The sequence below is a fragment of the Galendromus occidentalis genome, unplaced genomic scaffold (genome assembly GCF_000255335.2).
Source record: "Galendromus occidentalis unplaced genomic scaffold, Mocc_1.1 scf7180000075558, whole genome shotgun sequence".
Taxonomy (NCBI): Eukaryota; Metazoa; Arthropoda; class Arachnida; order Mesostigmata; family Phytoseiidae; genus Galendromus; species Galendromus occidentalis.
The window spans coordinates 142,944-167,158 of record NW_003803548.1 but is presented as its reverse complement, the minus strand read 5'-3'; the positions used below and the strand labels follow the sequence as shown (position 1 = coordinate 167,158).

The following is a 24,215-nucleotide window of genomic DNA, read 5'->3' as shown; positions in this document are numbered from 1 at the left end:
CTGACTGAGTGATCTCTCGAGTGCTTGTTCAAGGTTTTTGCTTTCTTCTTGTTCCAGGATGCCTCGATTTTTTTCTTCGAGAAGAAAGTTGCCGAGAAACTCCATAAGCCAAAACGCAAGGAAACCATCACCGAAATCCTCCGATTCGGAGTGCGTCAGTTGGATCGCTATAAACATCCAAAACTCTTGTCGGTGCTGCATCCTATTGAGGAATCGAGGTGAGTCGAGCATTGCAGAGTCGACGGTACGCTGTTGGATCTTCAATAGCAGGAAGACCACTTGGTGAATCAGCTACGCGGCTCGGTTGGCTGATGTTTCGCAGACCTTTGATGTTTTGCCGTTCGCTTTCCCTGATGTCTTCCTTTAGGGAAATTACTCATCCCCGCTAGATTTGAGCCTCCGCTCCTTACGCATTCAATCGAGCCGTGGCTCTCGGTGCGGCATCTTCCGAACTTTGTTGAGTCCCATCCCAGGTGCTACAGTGGTCACTGGGCTTCGCAGCGGATTGCCGCAATCCGTCGGTAGGGAATCAGCGGAACTTATGCGAAAAGAAAAAGAAAGGAATACAGCCTCTCTCCGGCCGACGCCCGACCTGGTTATCCGATGTCGAGGGAGACAGGACCGTTTGCCGTCTCCGCTCCGAAGGACGCGAAGCTCCTTCACGCCCCATTAGACAAGGCTTCAAATGTCGGAATTGTCAAACGTTGCCAAGGGCTCTACCGCTCCAGTCCGCCGGGAGGAGAGCGGCTATCGGAGTCGGCCCTCCGATCCGAAAGCAGCGCTCTCCGGCCGCACCAGCGCCGGTCAATTGCGGGATCGAAGTATTAGGTTTTGAGGACAGCTGTTAATTCGAACTGTTTGCACTTTCGGACTGTCCCCCGATAATCGGACAACGCTCTCGTTCCCCTTCCCCCTGGCCAACGGGAAGCGGATTTCCTGCAGTCCTATCCGCCAGTCCTTGCGTCGTCGCAAATTGTTTCCTCTTCATCACACAGAACTCATCCAGCGGCTCTCCGTTGCCATAAATCCATCGATGCCCGAGGCATCGCAACCTTTTTTTTTTTTAACTTAACCCCCGACTCCGGCTCCGGTAGCTCGGGGAGCGGCTAGCGGTGAAGCAAGAAAAACGGGTCGGCCTCTGATTGTTTCTCGGCTCCTATGTTCTATCTGGGGTAGGAAGGCTTTGTTTGCTGTTTGGACGGTGGAGCCGATTGCTCCGTACAAGCTCCAACGAGACCGTGTTGCCAAGCCTGACGCCGCTGTGCGCTCATCAGTCGAATATTAGGGGAGCACAACTCCAGGACAGCCCGGCGAGAAAAATGTTCAGCCGAATCATGGTGCCACACAAACTTTCCTGCTTGGAAAGCATCGCTGGCGGCGCTTTTTGAGGGGGGAAGTTGTTCTTCTTCTCGCTGTCTCCTCAGTCACCCAGACGGTCCGTTGGCCGCTCATTCGGTCAGTCAGCCAGTCAGTCAGTCGGTCGGTCGTATCTTTTTGGCGGTCTGAGCGGATGCGGCTATCCATCACGGCTATCGGGAGTCTTGCCGGCTCATCCGTTCCTACTTGAAACGTAGGTGCCGGACCTATTTCTCTCGTTTGCTGCATCGTATGTCCGGCACGCTTCTGAGAATAAGCGGTGGCAGAATGTTGTTCGGCCCGCCGCCGCTAGAGATTCCAAATGTCTTCAAAGATCCTCCAGGAATTTATGTGTCGAGGTCGCGTATGAGTTTCCTCTGTTGAGAGTTCTCAGCTTTCGCGGACCCAACTTCCTCAATCTCTCGGGTGTACGTATAGCGCAAGACTTCCATCTCGCCAAACGCCCGCCGTCCCCTTCCCCTCCGGTTCCCCTCGGTCCGCTCCCTCGAGGTCCGGACGCGCAAGACCAATCAAGACAAGCAATATACTGCCGAAAACAGAGTTGCTTATGTATGGCGGAAGAGAGCTGTTCACACAGAAGCCCGTCTTCGCTTACGGCGAAAATGCTCCGATATGAGAGCAGAGTCACAAAAACTTCACGTGCACACTTCCGATAGCGGCGGCTTCGGCGACGAGGGATGTCGGCAAGCAGAAAAATGCCGAACCGGCTCCCGAGTAATCTTCTCTGTTATTCGAAGCAAGCCGTGCAACAACGCGGAAATATGACATTGACGAGGTCCGCCACTCGGTTGGTGCGAAGGAGTTTATGACTCGGCGAAAATGGGCTAGGAAGCCCCGTCGAAGGGTCTGGAACTTTGGCTAGGGATGCCGATCCCTGGCAACTTAAAATAGAGGAGCTTTCTCAAGCCCGTCGTTTCAACGCTCCGATCGATCTAATTGCAGCGACTCGCTGGCGTTCGCGACCGAGCCGGTCATGGGCAGCTTGGCGAACATCCTCGGCTGCCTCGAAGACCGTCTGCCCCAGACGGTGGCCCAGGAGACCCGCGAGTATGAGTTTCTCGATATAGAGCACAAATATGGTCTGCTTCAACTGACCGAGGCGCTTCTGTTCCTGCATTACAATTGCAAAATCATCCATCGAAACGTTTGTCCGTCGTCGGTGATTGTCAACAAGAAAGGAACCTGGAAACTCGCCGGAATGGAATTCAGCGAGAAATGCAACGAAACGGACCTTATGGTGAGCAACGTCGTCCACCCAAAGCTAAACAAAAAAATATGAATATACACATACATATATAAAATTATATTCCGAGACGAGGCCGATCGAGCTCACCGATTTGATTTTCACGAAATCACCTCCGCAAGCTAAATTCTCGGTGTTTTCCTTCCAAACAGAATCCGATCGGCTGTCAGGGTTTCACATCGAAACTTCCCAAAATGGGTCAGCCCGATCTCGACTACACGCCGCCCGAAGTACACGCAACCGCATCGTGTTCCCCTCAGAGTGACATGTTTTCATTGGGTCTGCTAATCACGGCCCTTTTCAACCAGGGCCACTCATTGCTTGAGAGCCAGCTGTCGATCTCGATCTACACCCAGCGAATCGAAGAGGTACGTACATCTGTACGCATGAATATTGCCCCATATTAGCTTAGGACTACTCGGGATCGACCCTGATTACCGGTGCACACTCAGCAGCACTCGCGTACGACTAGGTACACCACCGGTCTCGGAGAGCTCCTCACCGGACACTCGATCTAATAGCCGGAGGAACAACAACGGGAGAACCCCTTCCGCCCCCACGAGTTTCCGCCGAGGATTTACGCCAGAGGTCTTACAAGGTCCTCAATCGAGGCTTCGCAAATATCCACGCAAGGAGACTTCATCGTTTGCGGTGTCCGTAATTGATAGTGCGGGGAGGGGGATGCGGCACGCGGGGCTCGAACCCCACTCCGGTACGCGTGACACCTCCTATATCTAATGAGCCGGGGACTGGATGCGCACTCGAACGAGCCCGGAGGAATTGAGACGAGCCGATGGCGTATCATCTCGCAGGCTAAACGGAAGATGGAAGCGAACGCATGTGCCTAGGTAGTTGGTTTATCGTCTTAGTAACTAGGGACTGCCAAGTGCACTTGCTCGCCCCCTATACTTTTGGGATGATCGGCAAGATCGAAACAAGCTCGGACGACCGATGAGACGATGCCAGGTACTAGATGGCGCTCGGCAGAGTAAAGGAGAGCTCTTTAACATCTGCTCCCCTTGGGGTGCTCACCAATGGCTGTCAACGTCCGATAAGCTCCGTCGATTCTGGTCCTCGCTATGCCAGCGCGCTCCCGAACGATAAAATGGTAGCGGGAAGATCGCAAGTGGCACTCACGCGCGAACCGCGCACAATGGCGCGGCCGGCTTGCAACTCATTCGTCAGCCGCCGGTAGCGACCTCACCGAATGATCGAGCGAGCGACCTGCCGGACAAACATATCTTCCCCATTCAGGGAGCATATACATATGCCGCAGACCAGATTATTTCAACGATTTTCGCGGCGGCGGAACGTCAAACTTCGGGCGCGAGGCAGGATGCATCGAAAAGCAATTCAGAAATTCCGTGCACTTCTCCAGCAGTTGCTCTTCGACTTCTGATTTCCACGTCGAACGTGCTGAAGTTTCAGACCGAAGGCTTGGAGTTAGTTCCCCCGCGCTCCCCCCGAGATATATTCCCGGCTCATCTTCAATATTCGTTCTGAGAGCGGGAACGAAGGGGAAGTTCTCCCCGGAATTCGAGCTCTGCCCGGACCTCGGATGGTCATCTGCCGAGGAATCTTCGAGGATACATTCCTCTTCTTCTATCCATGAATTGGATTCCATTCCACACGTATTCACCCGTTCCCTTTCTGAGCGAAGCGTCCACGGGAGCAAATACGTGAATTCCCTCTCTGGCCTCACCTCCTGATCCCCGCCTGTTCCAGATGAACACGAACCTGCTGTCGCTTCTGGAGAAAATTCCCCATCACCTACAGGAGCCCCTCCAGGGTCTACTCAACATGGACGCTAAGCGGAGACCAAACTCACAGAACTTCTCCATCGTAAGTGTTTCGACGGCGTATTCCGGCTTCAGAGCCTCTCTCGCCTCGATTCTGTTTTTTTCCTCCGTTTTCCGTATTACGGGCGATTTGACTCCGTAACGTCGCGTCGTGCTCGTATCTGAGACATCCGAGCGAGCTGTATCAGCACTCTGGCTTCCCGAGCGACTCATCCTTGTGTCAGCCGCCCACGCGCACGAGAATTCGGTTTGCTTGCTCACTGACAGGAGCGTTTTTAATTTGCAGATTAAATATTTCATGGATCCAGGTGTCCACGCGCTCCAATACCTTGACGTGATCCAGATGAAGGACTCCACCCACAAGACCCACTACTACCACAATCTAAAACAAACCCTGCCCGCCATACCGAAGGTGAGCTGACGATCAACAGCTCGAGATTGAAGATTTGAGCAGAGGAATTTTTTTCAATATCGCTGATTTGACACCTGCCTTAAACCTCCTCGGTACCCGTCTCCGCCTATGACAGGAAATTAGACGCCCAGCGTAGGGTTAGAGATAGAGGGACGTCGACTCAATGATAGTGAAGTTCTAACGAGAGAAATACTGATTCCTATCCCGAAAACACTCAGCAGTTTCCCGACGGTAGCGAAACGCGAACCACGGAGCCAACATACATACATACTCATTGAGGTGGCTCGCAGGACTTTTGAAGGATCGCTCTTGTTATCCGACGGGAAACTTGGCTCGAACGCGAGCTGATACGCCAGCGATCAGTTCTCACGGAGTCTCTCCATCAGTATACATAATCACTTTAGTCACTCGGCGGAGCGCGGAACCTGCCGCAACGTGCGATTCGGAGTCTGGGCCTCCTTTCCACTGTATTCCTCGACCGCAATTCGATCACGAGTTCCTTCAATTTGCCTAACGAACTCGGCCGCGGTGCAATACATGAGCGAAGAGGTTCGCGCCTCGCTTGGGGCTGTCAAGCGAAAATAAGGGCAAACTTTCCCTATAAACGCGTTGAGTTTCCAAATAAGCGCCCCGAGGTCCGCATACCGCCACATTCCCCGGAGAAAGAGATCAAAACCTCAAGTATGTACCAGGCATTGTCCACTCGAAAAAACATATTCGAACGGGCCTGGATATCCGACTCAATTCTAGCACGGCATGAAACGGTCGATACGTTCCTGAGTTTGCCGGACAAACACTTTATTATTCGGTTCGGCATTCTGGATCCAGACATTACTCAGCTATGCATCCGGGACTTAGATCGGGATATTCCATTTTCCAGAAATTATGGTGGCAGCACATATTGCCCTCGCTGCAAGCCGAATTGCAATCGCCAGAGGTTCTGGCAGCAGCTCTTCAACCTCTACTCTACATGATCGGAAACTCGTCCCTTGACGAGTACCAAAGCATAATTCTGCCCGTCTTCAGGAGCGTCTTTGGAATGCCCAAGTCTGTCCAGGTGAGCGAATAGAACGGACTGAGAAAAGAATTCCGTCGAAACTAAGATTTAAACCTATCCGCAATGATCGTCTCTGAGCGTACAAGAAGCGACCTGGTTCAGTCAGACTCGATGGACCCGGTGTCTCACTCACAGAGACATGATCATGGTGAAGGCATGAGCAGAGAGTGGAAATCTGTGGCAAGAAGAGAGACGAGTGAATTCTCAAGAGAGAGCGGGATGCTCGTTGGTCGCTTCCGGAAATCTCCATATGTTCGTCATCATGCTCCGAGCAACAGCCTGCTTGCCCGGTGGCAGCTCAGCTAGAGGCCCAATTCTTCACGGAGGACAGAAACGAGACGCAAATATGCGCATAACTCAGACATCATTGCAATACATTCATTCGTTCGTTCGTTCGCTCTCTTGTCGCCGAAAGCCTTCTCTTTGCAACTCTCTTCCGGCCACCGGTCCGAATTCACCTCTCAGGCAGTCAGTCTCCCACTCTATCTCCTCATACTATTCCTCCCGATTCCTTCCTGCGATGGATCTCTCATCCTTGGATTCAGTTCACCTTCACCGGTCTTTTGGGAAACCTCCCCGTCGTCCGTGTTGTAGGTCTGTAGTTCGCTTGCCTACCTGCTCACTTGCGTCGTCGAATTTGTACACAACATATGTGGTCTCGAGGAGCACACACATGATAAGTCTCAATGTTTGCTCTCTTGCGTTTGTTTCCTTTCTCGCGTATTGGAGCTCGAGAAGCTTTTCCGAATCACGAAGCAAGAGCTGCTCGCTCGCCTGCGTGGAAACCGCGAGCACGACGAGGACCATGAGACCGGACCGTGCATCTCTCGACGTGGAACTTGCCGAAGACGCCTTCGCTTCGCCGTTACGGGGGCGCACCGCGTCTCAGAGGATAGTTCTGCTTCGAAGATCGGGGGAGGGAGAGGCGAAGAATTCTTCGGATGGGCTCCGCTTGGAGGGGCCGGAGCTCCTTTTACAGCGGTTCCGGAATGGCGAGCTCTCCGAATTCCCCCCTGGCGAAGCTTCGGGCGCTCGATTCAAGCCAGAGCATAACGGGCTTGTCCGTGCAGTCAGGATCGCAGAGACGTAGAGAAATTGATTCTCAAATCTAAGTATTAATTACAGGCAACTGTCACTCTGCTTGAAAACATAGATATTCTCATGGCTAAAACCCCAAAAGCGGACATCAAGTCTGACGTTCTCCCAATGGTGTACAATTCCTTTGAGTCGACGGCACCACAAATCCAATGCGCTTCGATACGCGCTGCCGCTCATGTCGCCGAATACCTCGACGAAAACGCCGTCCGGAAGATGGTTCTTCCCCGAACCAGATCTGTCTTCGAGACAAACTCGGGGCAAAAGGTGAGTATTTCGGGCGTCTTAGTTTCATCACGATGCCGGAAACTGGAATGACTCTTTCCTCGGAGAAACTCTCGTTGAGATTCGGAGACGGATGTTAGCTCGATTCTCTGGAGCGGCCACCGAGGGTACTGATTGCGGAAAACGATCAGCTTGAGGATTGATTCCAACGTAGAGTCTGCTTTGGGGGGAAGATGCCATTATTTAGCAGAAATGCAACCAATTAGTCATCGGAAATCGGATCGATCAAACGCACGGTCTGACGGACCGCTCGGTCGAGCGGCTGAGCGCGTCGTGATGCATCGCTCGATCCCCAGCGGCAAAGTATTCTGCGATTATCGGTTCCCTCCGATTTGCTATTGAGGCTGAACAACCAGAGGATCGGTGACTACCGAGGGATCTTCCGTTTTTCTCACATCCCGCCGGATAAAGAGAAAGCTCTGATTCCACCTTCGGTCTCCTCTCCTCTATTCTTCTCGCTCATACCAATAGAGCATCGATATTAAGTCAGGACGGAGAAAAAAAGGTCATTTTGGCCATAAACCGTGGGAGGATGACATACGGAGACAGATTCCCAGAACGAAATATCTTTTTTCTCGTGATGACGTGACTCCCTGACCTGTCTCCGTTTTGTCGGAAGGGCACGGAGCTAGCAATGGGCTGCCGGTCGGTCGGGACGACGCGCAGAAATAACTTCCCAAACCTCCATGGAATGTGGAGGATTTGGTGAAGTCCAAGCTGCTTTAGTTTGTTTCCGTTGAATCCGCAGGGACAGCCGAAACCGACCGGCACCGAGAACGAAGACGGGGGCAAAGCATCGAGTTGCTGCTTTGCCCTGTGGGGGGCTCGCTTATTTGTTCTCCGCGTAAAGACTTTGTCTTCCATTTACAGTTCCCCCTTGTTGCGATTCACCCTCATATCGAAGCCGACTAGTAGAAGATCCTTCCGCCAAAGTTATTCTACTAGCTGCTAAGCACTCGGGGAGACGGCACTCGATAGAGATTTCAAGGAGAGATTTGTGAGCGGAATGCACCCTTGAGGATGGGCACATTCGGACGCAGCTGGGAAGTCAGAATCAGTGGGGTCTATCGTGAACTGGAGGAATAAGCGCTCATGCGCCTCAGGAAAATGAGCTCATATGCATCTACCCTATATCGTGTCAGAAGCGGACCGCACCGAATTTCCCGGGGTCGGCTAGGCCTTTAAGGATTCCCGACTTTCCTGCCGCGCTGGACAGAGATGCCTCATCTCGTCAATTTTTTCTTCGAGAAAGATGCCGTTTTCTCTTGAGGTTGGAATGCGAGCCGCTCCGCGGAAAGCTCAGACAACTGACTTCAATTCATTCGCTTCAATCGATTTCAGCCTCTTCACAGTATGTCGTCGCAGGTGCAGGCGAACGCGCTAACGTGCATCGAACAAGTTATGGACAAACTGGAAAAAACTGATACTTTAGATCAAGTTCTGCCCATGCTGGAAAAAGCGAAAGTTCAAGATCCGACGATATTGATGCCGGTCGTCCGTAAGTATTCTCCGAATCTCGGAGTCACCCACCAGAATTTTTTTCGTATTTTCGGAGATGGTCTCGAGCAGCTCGTCTGCTCTTTTCATTATAAGCCTCTCTGTTCGGATCTCGTGTACACGATCAAGTCTAGTCATGAGGAGACGATTCTCTGTTCGCAGGAATCTACAAGCGGATGATGGCAGATAAGCGTTACGGACTCACAGTGAACCTGCTTGCCACGAAGGTTCTACCAACTCTCATCCCGGTCGCAGTGAGTCCAGCGCTTAAGTTGGACCAGGTAAGATCCGCTGCCCCCGAAATTATACGGATTCAGGCAGTACCGCCAAAATTTTCACGAATGCGGGGACTTCGGCCTTTGACACTGACACGGAGCGAGCAAGGAGCAAGAGAACGAGCGAATCTTCGGAAACATCGTTCGGAAACTCCGTTATACCAGGCCACTTTTTGCATAGATATTGTTATGTGGCGCTTAGTCAATCCGGCAGGAGGTGCCTCTCCATCCATGACATTGGACAGAAACCGCATTTCGCGCGAAGGTGAGATCTCGAGAGCTCATTTTCCCTTATTCTGCTTGCAGTTCCAAGAGCTGACTGAGCTCTGCCAAGAGATGCTTGACGCGGTGTCAAAAAGTCAAAGGAACAAACTTAAGTTGGAAAAACTTTCCCTCCAATCCACATCAGAACTGTAAGTACCCCGTGCCCCAGCGAAGGAGTCACGCCCACTTGTTCCACCTAGAGAATTCCGAAGATCGCATTCAGATTCCGGATCTTCGCCTGTCGGAATTCCGACGAGCGTCCGAGTTCAAATTCTCTCTTCTTACTCAAAACTTCTGAGACAATAATTATACTGGAGCCCGAGACTTGGGGCTCATGGCTCATGTACCACCTCTTGGAATGAGCAAGTCACCACAAACAATTCAAAGAGTAGTCAGGTCGGAGCAGCTCGTAGAGATCCAGTGAGCGAATAGAAACGATAAGAGATAATTCATTGGGGATTCAAGCGCGACGACGGTGGACGACAGAGCAAACGAGAAGAAATCGGATACTGCGGAGAGGTTCGTAAATATTCCGGTGCCCATCAACCACTCGGCAGAAAGTGATTGATTGATCGATGGATCGATCGGCGCATTTGTCGATCCGTCCACTCAACCGCTCGCCTATACATTGCTTCGTCGTTCTGCTTTGATCCCAAACTTGGACCTTGACGTTCGATCCGATCTTTGCCTTGATGACCGCTAAGAGAGCCCTGGGCTGCTGGAGAACGCGAGGGTTGCTCCGATTCCGATGGAACTCGAAAGCCTGCCTAGAGATTCTCGTAGAGAAAATCCAATCCTCGCGCTTGTATAGAATCCGAAATCGGAACTGCTTCGCCTCCGCCACCTTTTGAATGATCACCCTCCATTGCGAACCCGATTGGAAAGTTGAGCCGCAAGAAAAAAAATCGATTCCTTCCATCAGAGGGCCGTTTACGAATATTCGGATTGAAGCGCACGATGACCGTCGGGGAGGAATCTCTGTATGCTCTAGGGGTGCGGGGAGGGATTTCCGATGTACGGGGTCCCCGTCTGCTCCAGAGAGTCGTCCCCGACGTAAGTTCGATTACGGAGAGTGCGCGTCAAACGCTACATGGGTATCTTACGTTGGCGGAGCAACCGAGCGTTCCCATAGTCAGATGTAGTGCAGTGCATGTTTCTAGCGACGCCGAAAATCATATCCAGAACAACGGAAGCTCAACCGGTGGCTTCCCTGTACCTCGTAGGCGATCGTTCCTCTTGCCGAAGACCGGAACGCTTTGAAAATTTTGCTTCAGTTGGTATTCCGCGCTCGGCGTTGAATACTACGCTATAGAAAATTGAGATGATCACAGACTTCCTGATTGATCGGGAAATTCTCGATACATAGAATGATTTCCTGACTTATTGGCTAATCGATCAATCATCTTCTTGCGAGACATCAGAATAATTATTTTGTCGTCAAAATATCAGGCAATGTCTTCGTCGTCGACGATTTCGTCTCAAGTCTCAACGGATCGATCATTATTGTCGGTCGACGCATAATAAGATGATTGATCGATGGATAGTTGAATGGCTGGCGGGAGACTGACTATTCGAAGAATCGAGATTGATTATAACTATTATACTTGTAATTTTCCGATCCTCCCGGAACCTTCCCCATGAGTCCCAGGAATGGTCGCTTGGTGGATGACTTTATAGATGAAGGAATAACAAGCTTCCGAGGGACGGAGGGTCAAGGTTTCGAATGAGCTCTCGAATCCTTGACTCTGTGATGCGCTGACCTCTAGGAAAACGGGAACACCGATCGATTTCCCCGGAACTTTGCTCGAGATGTAGGATAGGTGATCGGGAAGGTTGGAATTAAGTGAGCTTCCCTATTTGATCGCAGAGTTCCAGTGCACACTCAACCGATGCAATTCAGCGCGATCGAGCAGCCGACTGGATACCCTCATCGTCCGCCGTCGCTGCGCCTCGAGTCCAGGCGTACTTCGATTTCCATGGATGACGTCGTAAGAAGGACATGTAGTTCAGGTGAGTCTCGTATCCGCCATGAGAGAGAGGCTCCAAGACGTTTTCGGTGGGCCGGTCGCAATTTCTCCCATAACAGAGATCCCCACCGTTTCGAGGGTGGTCAGTATTTTGAGCCGGAGTTCCCGGCCACCGGCGTTCCAGGAACCAACGACCATCTCGGGGACCATCACACTTGGGACGACATTGCTCCGAATCGGAATGCTATCCATCTCTCCAACGAAAGAGTGATTCCCCTCCATCAGAGCATTAGAACCAGCGACGGACATTGATTTCAGAAGTTGTTTCCCCCGAGACCTCCATTGCAGAGTGCCGGGTCCATGCATGCACAACATCTAAGGCAGATTGGTTCGAGCAATGTTGCCCGCTTGTGCTCCGTCTTCCAGTCTGGTCAATCCGATTTGTGCCTCTCTCCTCGTCGCTCTGTTACTACTTCGCAAACGAGTCGGTGTCGGTCTCGTTACGGGTGGAGCTTATTCCTTCGCTTGTCTTTATTGTCCCTCTCGTATCCCACTTCTCCTATGCTTGATGGCTCTCTATTTGTCCCTCGTAACTACTCGGTGCTTTAGTGCATCGATTCTTCCATATGCGCATCTGCGAGTCGGGTCACGTTGATACCATTAGTACCAGCCTGCAGAAAAGGTGCTGCCGCAAGACGCCGCAACCAAGATCGAGTGGGTTTCGTTGCTCCAATCCATTTTTTTTCGCAGTGCTGCGACTGTCAATTTCATTACTGTCTTTGCTGTTATCGCATCGGTCGCTATTCCATTACTGCGCGCTGCAACGATTGTTGCTTCCCGTCCCCCGTCGATGCTGTTCACCGTGCTGCCCCGCTTCCCCCCCCCTCCCGCCATGCAGCAGCTAATTGGAAGGCGCGGGACAATATGGAGCTGGAGCAAGCGAGCGGGGATCTACCCGCAGCTGCCGGTGGGCGTGAAAGCGATTGAGCGAAAAGGGAAGCAAACGGTGGGGCGGACCGGCGAGCAGCATGGCACGCGGTTCCCTCGGCGAAAGAAACTGAGAGAGATGCAGAAGCGGCGATTAGTTTCACTCACCCATTCACTAAGTGCAATGGCATTCGTCCGAGTAGTATTTCAGTTGTTCTGCTCCCGGACACAGAGACTTTCCGTGACAATCAAATAACGGGAATGAGGACACGATCGGATTCAGTGTCGGTAAGGCGAGAATCGACCCGTGGACACGAGAGAAATCACCGGACGAATTCCGAACGGGACTCTCTGATGGTCCACAGTCGAGCGGGTTCGGGAGATTGACGAGGGAACAGTTTTGAGAATCAGATTGAACGGTGCTCGATCGCGGACTCACTGGCTCCCCCTCTCACCGAGATCGCATATGTGACTCTGAAGTAATTCCTCGCCTTCCGCAACTTTGCTGTATATCCTCCCTGGATAGGCTGCTTCCATTGATCCCTCCCGTGTCTGCGGAGATCCTTTTGTACGGATGCGCTGTTCTCGACAACACCGCTACCACTACCACGACCACCACCAGCGACTTCGGGCAAATATTGCCGCAGGATCAAAGGATTTGGTTCGTTCGCTCAGTCACTCCGTGCTTAGACGGAATTTTCCCCGGGTTCAGAACGATTTTCCGCGGCGGGGTATCTCCACCCGACCGCTCCGATCTCTTCCCAACGACGACTATGCGCTGAGTTCGAACTTGAATCCCTCGAGCTCTGCCCGATCGAGTCTCTGCTGTCTGAGCCTCTTTCTATTTTCCGATGAGCAAGGAATATAAGGGAAGCGATGCTGCGACGCACCGCGAAAGCCCCCGTCCCCCACGACGATCGGAGTTTGCACAGGTGTCGTACGTGAGGAAGAACAGTTCTGACGGAGATTTTTTCCCCTCTCCAGCCTCATCCTCACCGGACTCGAACCTCCTGCGTGTACAAGCTACGCTTCCCGGTAGGCGCCACTCGGACAACACGATCCAGCCCCCACGTATACTAGTGGCTCCGTGCTCTCCGTGCACGGGGTCGCCTCTCGGCTACACATCTTCCGGTAAAAAACTAACGGCACTTATTTGCTTGGCTCTCACCGAGAGATTCGCCTCGGATTCACCTCGTGTGCGAATCCTGGCAGACAATCGAACTCTACGTTTTTTGAATGAAGTCTGGTAGCCCGAAAATGATAACCGGCACGCAATCCGCAGGTGTGCCAGTTCGAAGGCATTCGTCAGTGGGGATGCACCAACAGGATTCGCGTTTTTCGAACTTCTTCTCGTCGCCAAAGTTTCAATCCCCTACAACCACATCTAGTAATTCAACGGGCCTTGGTGCAGATTTCTTCAATTCCAGGTAGGTCTAAGGAATCGAGAATCGAGTTCGCTCACTCGGAGCTCCTGGAGCGCTTCGGGTGAATAGGGCCGCTCTGCGTTGCGTCTCTCGTCCAAGCGCACTCCTTATGGCGATTATGGTGCCGGCGCTGAGAGGAATAGCGACGAAAAGAGTTCTTCCCGGCCGGAGAGTGCGGTCTGAGGCTTCCGTGATAGTCGGAAGCAACATCTGCGAGAGAAGCTGTTGAATGCCGCCAAGGGTCACCCAAAACGGGTCCACCATCTGCTGCTGCTAACACCGAAAGTCGTTTCGGGTGGCGGTTCGGGGTCCGTTCAGAATGAGCCCCCATGGGAAGACGGAGAGGTGTGGGAATGCCGCAGAACGCAGGGTTGAGGAGTTTTAAGCGGGAAACCTACGGATACCGGGTTCGGTCAAGACCAGGAACGAACCGGTCGCAATACGACGGGAATGGGAAGAGGGTGGAAGCGCGGGCTTATTAAACCCACTGGGATTAGGGTCGACGTAGAAATGATGGAGGTTCAGCTCAATGCCAGCTGGCTGTGGCAGTTTGGCCCCTGGGCGTTCGACCCTTCCAGCCCCCGTCCGCAACTCAAATTAGTTCGCGTCTGCTCTGGCTCGCTCTCTCCTCCCGTCCGTGCCATTCTCGTGCTCTGCTCTCGTGTTCTCCCCTTCCGACCGGAGCTGGCCCCTATTCACGACAGCATCAGCAATGCAGATTATCGCGCGGGCTCCACCGATGTTCCCAAATGCGACTACGATCCGAGACTCTGTTCTCAAGAGAGCAGCGGCACGACAAACAAACCCCCTCCAGAGATCCGGTCACGAAGTCTTAGCAATTCCTTTGGGCCTTGGAGCTTTGTTCGAGTCCACGAGGCGTTTTTTGATGAGATGATTCGTTCCGCGGTTGTTGTTCGATGGAACTACTCCTTTGGAGGGAAACAAGGAAGAACCTGGAATTAAGTATTCGAGAGCGGCTTAGACTTCTCCAAAGTTCCATACGGAGCGAATGGGGTTAGCAAAGCTAGCGAATGACGCACGGAGCTCCGTTCGTCGAGTCCGGTTCCTTATTCCCCCTGGAAGGAGAGCGCCCTCGAACGAAACCCGGAAGAGGAACAGGGAGGGAGTCTGGGCCGAGGTTTACGGGAGGGATGCGTGGAAGGAACATGGGAATATCAGCGCATCATATTAAAGATAATTTACGAACCCGATAGCGGGAACGTTCCTCCGGGAGGGTTCAATGGGAAGTCTCGTATGATAAACGTGAGAGAACTTGCGATGCATTCGTTCGAAGGCTGAAGCGAGCGCGCATCCTTTTCTGACGGATCTGCTATCCGCCACGGCTCACCTCCGTGGGTGAACCCCGCGCATTTTCGCTTTGCGTCAGGCGGCGATTACGAGCGAAATCCGGACGCAGCTTAGGAAGGAGAATAACACGGTACTCGAAGCTTCCATCGAAGTTTCAGAGGAATCCCCCACTCCCTTCCCAGTTCGAAGGAAGCAGATTCGAACACATCCGCAATGAAACTTTCCATCGGCTGGATGACATTCTCTGCATTTCCTGCGAGGTCTTGCCACCGGCTCACATATAGCATATCATTTGCTCGGGGAACTGTCATCTTTTTGGCATTCCCGCTCCGAACTTCTTGTGAGTGAGGAGAGTTCAATGACTCGCGCGATCAACGCCCCCTAGTGGTCGCTCAGGTGAGACGGGGTCCGGCGTACGCGGTAAGCGGGAAAAAAGGGCAGGGGTGGGGCTGTACTTTTGCACCGGGCTTCTTGCGCCCCGTCCAGTCCTAAGTCCCATCGGTGGGCCAGCGGGTCGCACTCGTTTGTTTAAGCGACCGGACGGTTAGCTAGCTAGCCGGCAGGCCATGCTGTTCCTATGCGAAGAACACTGGGGAGGATAAGGTTTTGGCTGGGGGGCGAGGGGGTGGGGGTAGGTGGCGGCTAAGGAGGGCATGGGTGAAAGGTAGTAGCGGGAGAGAATGTGAGGAGGATGGAGAGGCGAACAGTGCGAGGAAGGGACTCCGGGGGCGCCACCAGACGTCATCATGGCCGCCTCCATGCCGTACCGTGCCGCCGCTCGACGCGAGAAACAGAACTCGAGCAGCCCGCGCCACGAACGGTGGCGGGTGGGAGGTGGGCCGGCAGGCTAGGAGCATGCGGCCGCCTGGCTGCTTCTGCTCCGGCCCGCGGAACGTTCCTCCGGCGTGACAAAAACAAGGTGTCGGATCAGCTGATTTGCGTCAGACCTCCGGAAAGTTGCATTGGATAAGCTCGGTGGGCAGTGAGCGGTGCTGTGATGTTCGTTGCTTCGTATGATACAAGAGGGAAAAATTAGGAGGAAAACAACAAATCGGACCGCGGATGAGACCGAGGTGAGGACACAGATTTACGTTTTCTCCGGTGCGTTTCGCCGTTCGTTGTGCCTCGGCACGGAATGCCGTTCAAGAGAGACGTATGACGTGACGACTTGAATCATGTCATCATTGTATAGCTAACAAAGCCCAGGTCTCAAACCCCGAATTCGTATTCAACATGTTGAAGCGTATATGTCTCAGTTCGCTTGCGAAAGAATAATTGCGAGATCGCGAAACGGACGACTGGAACCCACACGGAAGACGTCACTCTGGAGCGCTCTTGCCGCGAGCGCTCTCGTAAGTCGGATGACGTCGATTGGAATTGAAGGCTGAACAAGTCGATTGTTCGTTTGGATACTCGCTCGCGGACTCGTAGCTCCCACCTTCGCTCCGCGAGACGGCTCGTAGGAATGATTCGTTCGCCAGCGCTTCGTTGGGAATGGCGGTCGCTGGGTGGTTAGCAACCAACCAACCCACCAACAGGTTCATAATTCACATCCCTGGCGCCTAATTCCTCTTTGCGAGGAATAGATGAAAAGATGGAACGGGATCTTGGGAGCTGGGGGGAAGAACGACCGAGAGAATGTAGAACAATCTACCCGACAGACGGCGGGGTTGAAACCCGAAACGCAAAACAGCTCAGACATTGAAACGTGAGTGACCGAGATCCACAAGAAATCCAGGCGGGATCCCTCCTCGTGTATCCTACCTCGCCAGCGGTCTGATCAGCTTGGTTGATGATCTTCCACAGCTGGGAGCGATCCTCCGTCGAGATCTCAGAAGGTACCAATTTGCTCTTTTCGAAATTCAAAACTCCACAGAATTCACGGTGAGAGGTTCCGATGATTCAAATCTGCTCTGATGGCCGTTTGGTGGAAATGTCGAAGTTCCCGGGAAACAGATATTATTCGCGGCGCGCTGAGGTTCCGGATGAGGATTCTCCGTTTCCCGAACAGATCGGATTGCCGGAAATCATTCCCGAGCCGTCGAGGTGACTCCTGTCAAAATAAAATATGGAAGTAAGCGACAGTCCCGAGAAACGTCTGCCCCCGCTCTCAGCGATTTTCCCCCGCGAGCATTCAACGTCTGTCCGGATGACCATTTAATTTATTGTTCCATGGACTCGTGACGTGGATGGACCCGAACGACGGAGTATTCCCGCCTTCAGTTTCTCCAATATAATCTCACGCTTGAAGCTGCTGCTGCTGTTATTATTTTTATTATAGACGTACCTTTGTGCGCACTCAACAAAGCGAGACAGTCGCACTCGAGCTCCTTCTCCCCAGAACAGACGGTCGGGAGGCCATACGCGGCCCCGACATAGCGGTCTTTCTCTGGCTCGCTCTTCTCATCCAGAGACGGTAGCGGCTGCAGCGGCGGCGGCGGTTCGTCTTCTACTTCCTCCTCTTATCTCTGAAGTGGTAGAGTTTCTCTCAGATGATGGCGGGGGGATAAGAGGAAGAGTAGGAGAAGAGGGAGCAACGACGCACAGACGGGGAACTTGGTCGGGCGGGAGGCGGGCGAGTTCCCGCTCCCTTGTTTCCTATTCACCTCAGGGCAAGCTTGCCAGCGGACCAGCCGCGGGAGCTGAATCTACGTGCTCTTTACAACATGTTCGACCACGGTCGCTGTTCCGACTATACTCGGTGCTATGTTTCAATTGTGCGGCTCCCGTCTCGCTCGATCCGGATAGACTTCGGAACAAGTTAACTTCGGATTCGACGCGACCGGTGCGATCCTCCGCATCATCGAACACGGAAACGGAGCAGATCGGATGCGATAGGAAAAGTAGCTGACCCAGAAGCAGCGGTGGAGGATTGTCCGTGGTCTCGGGAGTGCTCGTCGAGAGAGAATTCGTCACCCAAGACAATGGCGGGGAAACGTCTCGATACATGCCTGAGACGGATCCGCGAGCATTCCGTTCCGAGGGCCGAGGACGATCTCTCGGGATGAGGAATTCTTCGATTTTAGAATTTTGCTTCGAGAATTTCGATTGGGACGATCTCGAGCATCGAGTCCGGCGTGGAACATACCGAGAACGCCTGAAGGATTCTCGAAGACTGGACGATCGGAAGAAAGTCCCGGATGAGCTTAGCCTGGAATTCCGCTAGTTACTCGGCTCCACGCCTCGTATCCACCCGCCCCCTCCCCCGCCTGGGGGGCTGTGGGATAAGGGCTGGGGGCCGTTGGGGCTGTCGCACTCGGATCCTCTGCATACGGAATTGTGCTCGTTGGTACTTGGCGTGGGGTTTATGATAGCAGGCTAGCCCCGCCGCCGGCCGCAGTGACAGCAGTTTTGGCGGAAGAGCCGGTTGTGATGGTGGCGACATTCAAGCCTTTTACTGCCGTCATTTTCTTTCGTCGTTGTCGGTCGGTTTTGTGTCTGATGAACCCAGTCGGCAGGGCCCATTTCGGGAGGAACAACGCCGGCCGCCCTGCTCGTTTCCTCCTGCGACAGTCTTTTCCGCCGCCGTCGCCTTTCTTCGCGTCCCGTGTTTTTCCGAACGTCAAGCAGTGTCCTGAGCGCATCCTGGCCCGACGAGGCGTGCTACACGATACGGACATTTTTAACTGCCGGAGCAGATCGTTTTCCCGTTATGACGCCGTAGCTTCATCTGAGGCGGTTCATTCCCGTTCCCTTCTCCCGATTTCGCAATCGTCAGATCCTCGTTATTCGACGGGAGGAATTCAACGATGCCGTGATAAATATGTTGCAACGATCCAACGCCGTTGCTTGTGATGCTCGGTAGTCGACGAGGGAGTAGAAGCGTAAGTCGACCTCCGCCCAAGCAACGGCCGAAGCAACACCTGAGCCTCGAGGGCGGTTCGTCGTGGAATGGTTTGTGAGCGGCAGCTGCGACGGTGGCCGGGCCAGACGGGGACGGGGGACGTCGTTTTTCAACTTTGCCGCCATCAAGTCAGCCATCCAGCGAATCATCCGAGCCACCAACCAGCCTGCCTGCCAACCATGCACCTGGATCCGGCTTGCGGGAGAGGTTTCAAGGCGCGCAGGTAGACAAGCAGCGAGGGCAGGGCGCCCGATCTTCCGGTCGAATGGTTTTGTGTGAAAAATGTCACAAGTTCTCCATTGGCAACGTCCCTGCTCCGAGCTATCTATCTATCGCTCGCATTCAATTACGGCAGCGACACCGCGACTGCTGTAGCCAGGCTGTTGCAGCTGTTGTTGGTGTACACCGTCTGCAGCTGCGAGTGCCTTGACTTCCATTGACTGTTCGTCGACTGAATGCAAGACTCCTTTCGATGTCTGCGCAGCTGCACCTCGAGACTTTGTATGCAGATAAGGGGATGCGGAGGAACTGTTACAACCTCAACGAGGTGATGTTGTCTGTACAGCTGGAAGCGTTTTGCATTGTGAGGTCTCGATATACTGGAGCCGATATACTGCGATACTTCATCCGACGCAAGGTCCCGGAGGAGAACCTCTCGGTCGGTGACGTCAGATGCCTCGCTCCTTTCGCCTACTCGGGAGTTTTTCTTCGAGCAACGCAATCGGGTACAGTTTCGATGAGAATGTGTCGAGTTATTTCGCTTATCACTCGTTGAGGAGCTCGCCTCTGTGCAAGGGGGCACGAGCCTGTTCGGCGTTTGTGAGCTCTAGTCGTTTCAACTCCGTAGCCGATGCTGCATTCCCCTAAGCAAGATCGAATCCTTCGACGCGGCGGAGGATCCGCTGAGGGAAGTCGCCCCTGGACCAGGGTCGCTCATGTAGACAATGGAAACGTGTAGACTTTAGCGAGGATCAATTTCAACAATAATATTCAGAACTCGATCCCGTCCCTGCACGGTATCCCACAGGGCTCATCCGCCGCTACAGCTATCGACGGAATCATTAATTTCCGCAGACCATATAGAGAATTGATTCCTCAGGCGAATCTCAGAAAAGAGTATTCCCGGGTGCGAAAAACATATTCCCGAACCCGATGTGTATGAGGCGTTGCTTCTCCTCAACGGGAGGGATATCAGACGAGCTCACGGACTCTCACATCAGAGCTCTTAGTCCGAACTCTACAGTGGGTAATTCGGAGCGATTCGGAGCTCGCGGCCCTGTATCCATGCACAAAAGCAATCGCACTCCTCATTAATACGCAACTAGCTGCTGTAAGCGCGCGCGTACCTAGCCAGTTGTGGATGTTTTTCCTGCTGGTCAGTCTGCTCGTCCATGACGAACAATGGGCAGCCTATAAATCCAACACTGCGCGGAATATTCTCGGAGAGGAGGACCTTGGGGTGACCGCGCAAGATCCACCGAAAATGATTGCTCCTACTCCGAATCCTAGACTTCGCAAGCGATGTGTAGTATCGGTGTGAATACACAGTATTTCCGTGGCCGAATCAGGAAGATACTCGGCAAGTGTTTTTGGCCATCTTGTCTCGCTGTTCCCAACGGTCGAAAACACAAAGGGCTCGCGCATGGTTTGACAAATGAACTACAACAGTACAAATGTATCGCGAATAGTACATATCCTGCGACACTCTCGGCTGAGAGCTCTCAGAGATATTTCCTCGTCTCGGATCTACATACGCGAGGCCGAAGATGCAGGAAAAACATACTACGGCTCGGAAAAATGGCGGGGCAGGACACAAGATCTCCCTCTTGTGCTTCATTTCCGACGTATACGTGCGTCCGCTCATTGTGTACGATGCGTGGATTTCACGTTAAAACATCGCGATGAGGAAAAATCCGCCATAGACTCACTCGTCAGTGTTGCAATATATTGGGAGATTGAGCCCAAACTCCATGTCTGTTCGAAAGAGTGCTCTCGTCCTGATAGCCAACGAGCGAACAGCTGAAGCGAGATCTGCGACATTTTTTGTTGCTGATCTCACGTCGTCTACCAACTCGGCCAGTCGAGCCGCCGCATCATCGATGTTCAGGCTCGGCAAATGAGCTCAGCACCGACCGCGGAATATGAATGGATCCGGCTATATGGAGTGGCGTAATCGAAACGAGGTAGATGCCTCGCTCGGAGAGGCATCATTTTTCCGCTGTCTTCTTTCGTCTGTTGTGTTCTCTGAGTCGCTCCACTCGATCCTCTGTTTTCCCGTCCGGCCGCACGGCCGACTGCTCGGTCGGTCGCTCTGCTGCTTGTATGTGTCCATCAAACGTGGGATGAGAGTCATAATCATCGACGTGGACGGAATATCTACAGCAGAGCTCCCATTCTCTCGGCTCTGTTCCAAGAGTTATCTCGCTCTTCTCCTTCGGCGTGCGTGCGTGTGTCTGAACGAGTGAGTGTTCGTCTTTATCGTCCCCGCGTCCGCGCACTACGTTTCCCGTTCCCATTGGAATCGTGCTCCTCCACCGTATCTGCTCTCCAGAGCACCGATACAATAGCTTGTCTCGATCTCCGCTCTCCTTCCTCGAAACGTCAGCCTCTGGCGGCGAGCGAACTACTGGACCCCCGGTTGTCTGGTGGCATGGCCTCCGAACGGCCTGCTGGTCCGCCGGTCGGTTGGTCAGTCGGCCCGTCGCTGGGGCTGCTTTCGATGCTCGTTGCGTGTTAGCCTGATTGCTCCTCCAGTGGGTGTCAGTCTTTTTCTGTCGAGGAGCTTACTGCGTCTGGTTATACAAGCGGACGTTTTGTACTTTTCCCCGTGCTGTAGTTCCTTTCTCACGCCGGAAAGCGGAGTTACTTTTTATCTCTCTGATTTCTCATTCGTCCTCTGTTGAGCCGAATGTCTCGTCTCTCGTTCCGTCCCCATCGACGCCGCCGGTTTCGCGCCCACGCTGACGCATCCAGCTCGATGCTTTGTTGCCTCCAGCTCCCTCAGTCGACTGTGGCTCCACTCGAAGTAGGTACCTCTTGCCTCGGGACCAGCTGAATCACAACCTGCCTTTTGGCTGACCAACTCGCAGTTGGGTTGAACATCCCTGTACAGATGGTCACTCAGCAGCTGCCCACCTGTCCGACTCCAGGTGACTGAGGAGTGAGCAATAAACAAGCTCTCTCCTTGCTGACTTACGTGTTCAGTGGAGCGTTCCATCCGCTTCCTCGAGGTTCGCTGTTCTTATGACAACAGTCGAGCTCGCTTGAAGGCCAGCGCCGGATCACATAACGAAAAATGTAACAGCGGCCTCTCTATCCGAGAGTAGATCTGGAGACCGAATCGGGTCCGGTGGGATGTCCGACATTACTTACTTAGTGTTGGGTCAGAGGGTTCTTCAGTGTATTGTGATCAGAGGAAGCAAATCACGATGTTCCGCTCTGAGAGTACATACTCCAGATGAGACCGGGGAGGAATCACCGAGATGTAAGCAGAATTCTTTCGTAACTTGTTTGTTTCCTCTTGCAGTCGAGCCAACATGAGACGCTACTCGGCCGCCGCTGTCTGCGGAACCGGACTACCCAACCAAGCATCATCGTTCCTACAGCAAGTGGGTTCTGGAGTGTCTTCACTATTCTCTGGCAAATAATTCAATTCGGCGCCAGCAGCAAGTGACAAGAAACAGAAGAGCTACGAGAGCTTCGGAGTTGCATCCTCAGGAAGGGCTTTTCCCTTCTCGTCCTATCACGGTGCTCCCTATCGGGAGAGAATACTGGCGTTTCTTCGGATGCTTTCTGCAGCGACTCGTTCCGTGATATCTCATCAGATCCAGACACCTATCAAAGGTGCGATCATCCGTGAAGACTCACAGGTACCTCAGAAGAAGAATCTGCGTCGACGCAGCGCCTATTCGGAGGAAATTCCCCGACCACGGTTACGGAACCTAGTCACTTCGGACCCGACCTCGTAGGAATTCATCTTCTGGAAGATCACTCTGCTCCCAACTACCTCACAGCTTCGATCCAACCTGGGCTTGATTCGGCTGTCGAGTCGTCCGCGTATTTTTGCAAAAATACGTTTCTGCGCAGCTCTATCGAAAATTCAGGCGAAACTCCAGCAACCCACCCTTGAAAAAAACCTTCCGACACCGAACAATGGTTCACGAGTAGCATTTTCTCAGCTCGTACGCTCCTTTAAGAAACGGAATCAACAAGAACCCAACGGCTGCGTCTGACCAGACGCGATTAAGGCCCAAGCTACAGCTTAAACCAAAGACGAAGTCCTTTCTAACAATCTTGTAAAAGAAATGGTCTGTCCGCCTTGCGGTTGCGCGCCGCGCAATTCACAAGGGACGCCATTCGCCACAATATGAACTACTTTCCTCTACGGCGAACTCATTCGAACGAAGACACGAAACATCCGATCGAAACCGTAGACTGCGACCCGCGGCAGTCAAATTATCTACGACAGAAGAAGGAGGCATCGGTAATATCGATCTCAAGGGTAAGTGGAGGCTAAGAATAATTTTTCCTTGAGGTGTCAAGGTCGAAGAGTCGAATATCTCCATATCAGCTTCACCTTTTCCCTCGTTCTGATAATTCGGTTAGAGACTGATCTGGGCTAGGTACTAGGATAGTTTTTCCTTTGGGTAGAAAAGCTTGAAAAACAAAATGAGAGACGCAAGGAATAGGTTGCGATCTCAGAGATTCCATCTCCAATTATTTCTTTTTCTCGACTCTAGAGTGATTCGCCCGGAGCCTTCTGACTGTAAGTGTGTGCCTTATCTCCACTGCAGGCAACTCGACAATCAGAGCAGGAGAGAGACCACCTTCTCTCCTTGTCGCCGAAAACCCCGTCGGCGACCTGTACCTTTTTCACCGCTGCCACAACAACAACAAGCGTTATCATCATCTTATGTGCGAGCGGTCGTTGCCTCTCGAATGGAGAAACGGACAAAAAAAACACGCGTCCGGACTCCACAACGACCTCATCATTTGAGAAACCGGAGGAAGGAGCCGGTGAAAGGCATTTGAGAACTCATCATTCCTGGAAATCCTAAGCAAGTCGTGGACTACAAGCGCCTCGTTTTCAAGGTGCCGCTGTACGAAGTGACAAGGCGCGACCCGATCACTCATTCTTCATCTGACCGTAGAGCAGCGCGTTGTTCGAACTTTTGCGATGCTTCATAGGTTTAACGATAGTAACAATCGGGGAGGTCTCAGAAGAAGAATAAGGAGGACAAGATGAAGAAGGAGAAGAGAGAGAAGGAGAAAAGGGAGAAGAATGACTCACACACAAAAACTCGACAGCCATGTCGTTTAGCTTCAGTTCCTCTAACGTTCTGCATAGTCAGGCAGTAGCCGTACTCCTGTATTTGAGCGTAGCGGGTCGAAATGACTTTGGTCTGCGAGCCTGAAACATTTATTCGACTTCCTCGGGACCG

General features: G+C 52.8%; 1 protein-coding gene across 1 annotated transcript in view; it reads left to right on the top strand.

The window, feature by feature from the left end:
- The window catches only part of bma (SCY1-like protein bma), a 31,506-nt gene extending 9,085 nt beyond the window's left edge, over positions 1 to 22,421 (top strand). The window contains exons 2-15 of the mRNA XM_029111125.1: positions 58 to 218; positions 2,320 to 2,614; positions 2,773 to 2,988; positions 4,346 to 4,462; positions 4,706 to 4,831; positions 5,712 to 5,888; positions 7,014 to 7,250; positions 8,610 to 8,766; positions 8,928 to 9,046; positions 9,347 to 9,453; positions 11,172 to 11,314; positions 13,183 to 13,329; positions 13,481 to 13,625; positions 22,301 to 22,421. Of these exons, the coding sequence (XP_028966958.1) occupies positions 58 to 218; positions 2,320 to 2,614; positions 2,773 to 2,988; positions 4,346 to 4,462; positions 4,706 to 4,831; positions 5,712 to 5,888; positions 7,014 to 7,250; positions 8,610 to 8,766; positions 8,928 to 9,046; positions 9,347 to 9,453; positions 11,172 to 11,314; positions 13,183 to 13,329; positions 13,481 to 13,625; positions 22,301 to 22,421 (2,268 nt within the window). The remainder of the gene's footprint in view (positions 1 to 57; positions 219 to 2,319; positions 2,615 to 2,772; positions 2,989 to 4,345; positions 4,463 to 4,705; positions 4,832 to 5,711; positions 5,889 to 7,013; positions 7,251 to 8,609; positions 8,767 to 8,927; positions 9,047 to 9,346; positions 9,454 to 11,171; positions 11,315 to 13,182; positions 13,330 to 13,480; positions 13,626 to 22,300) is intronic.
- Positions 22,422 to 24,215: the final 1,794 nt, after the last annotated feature.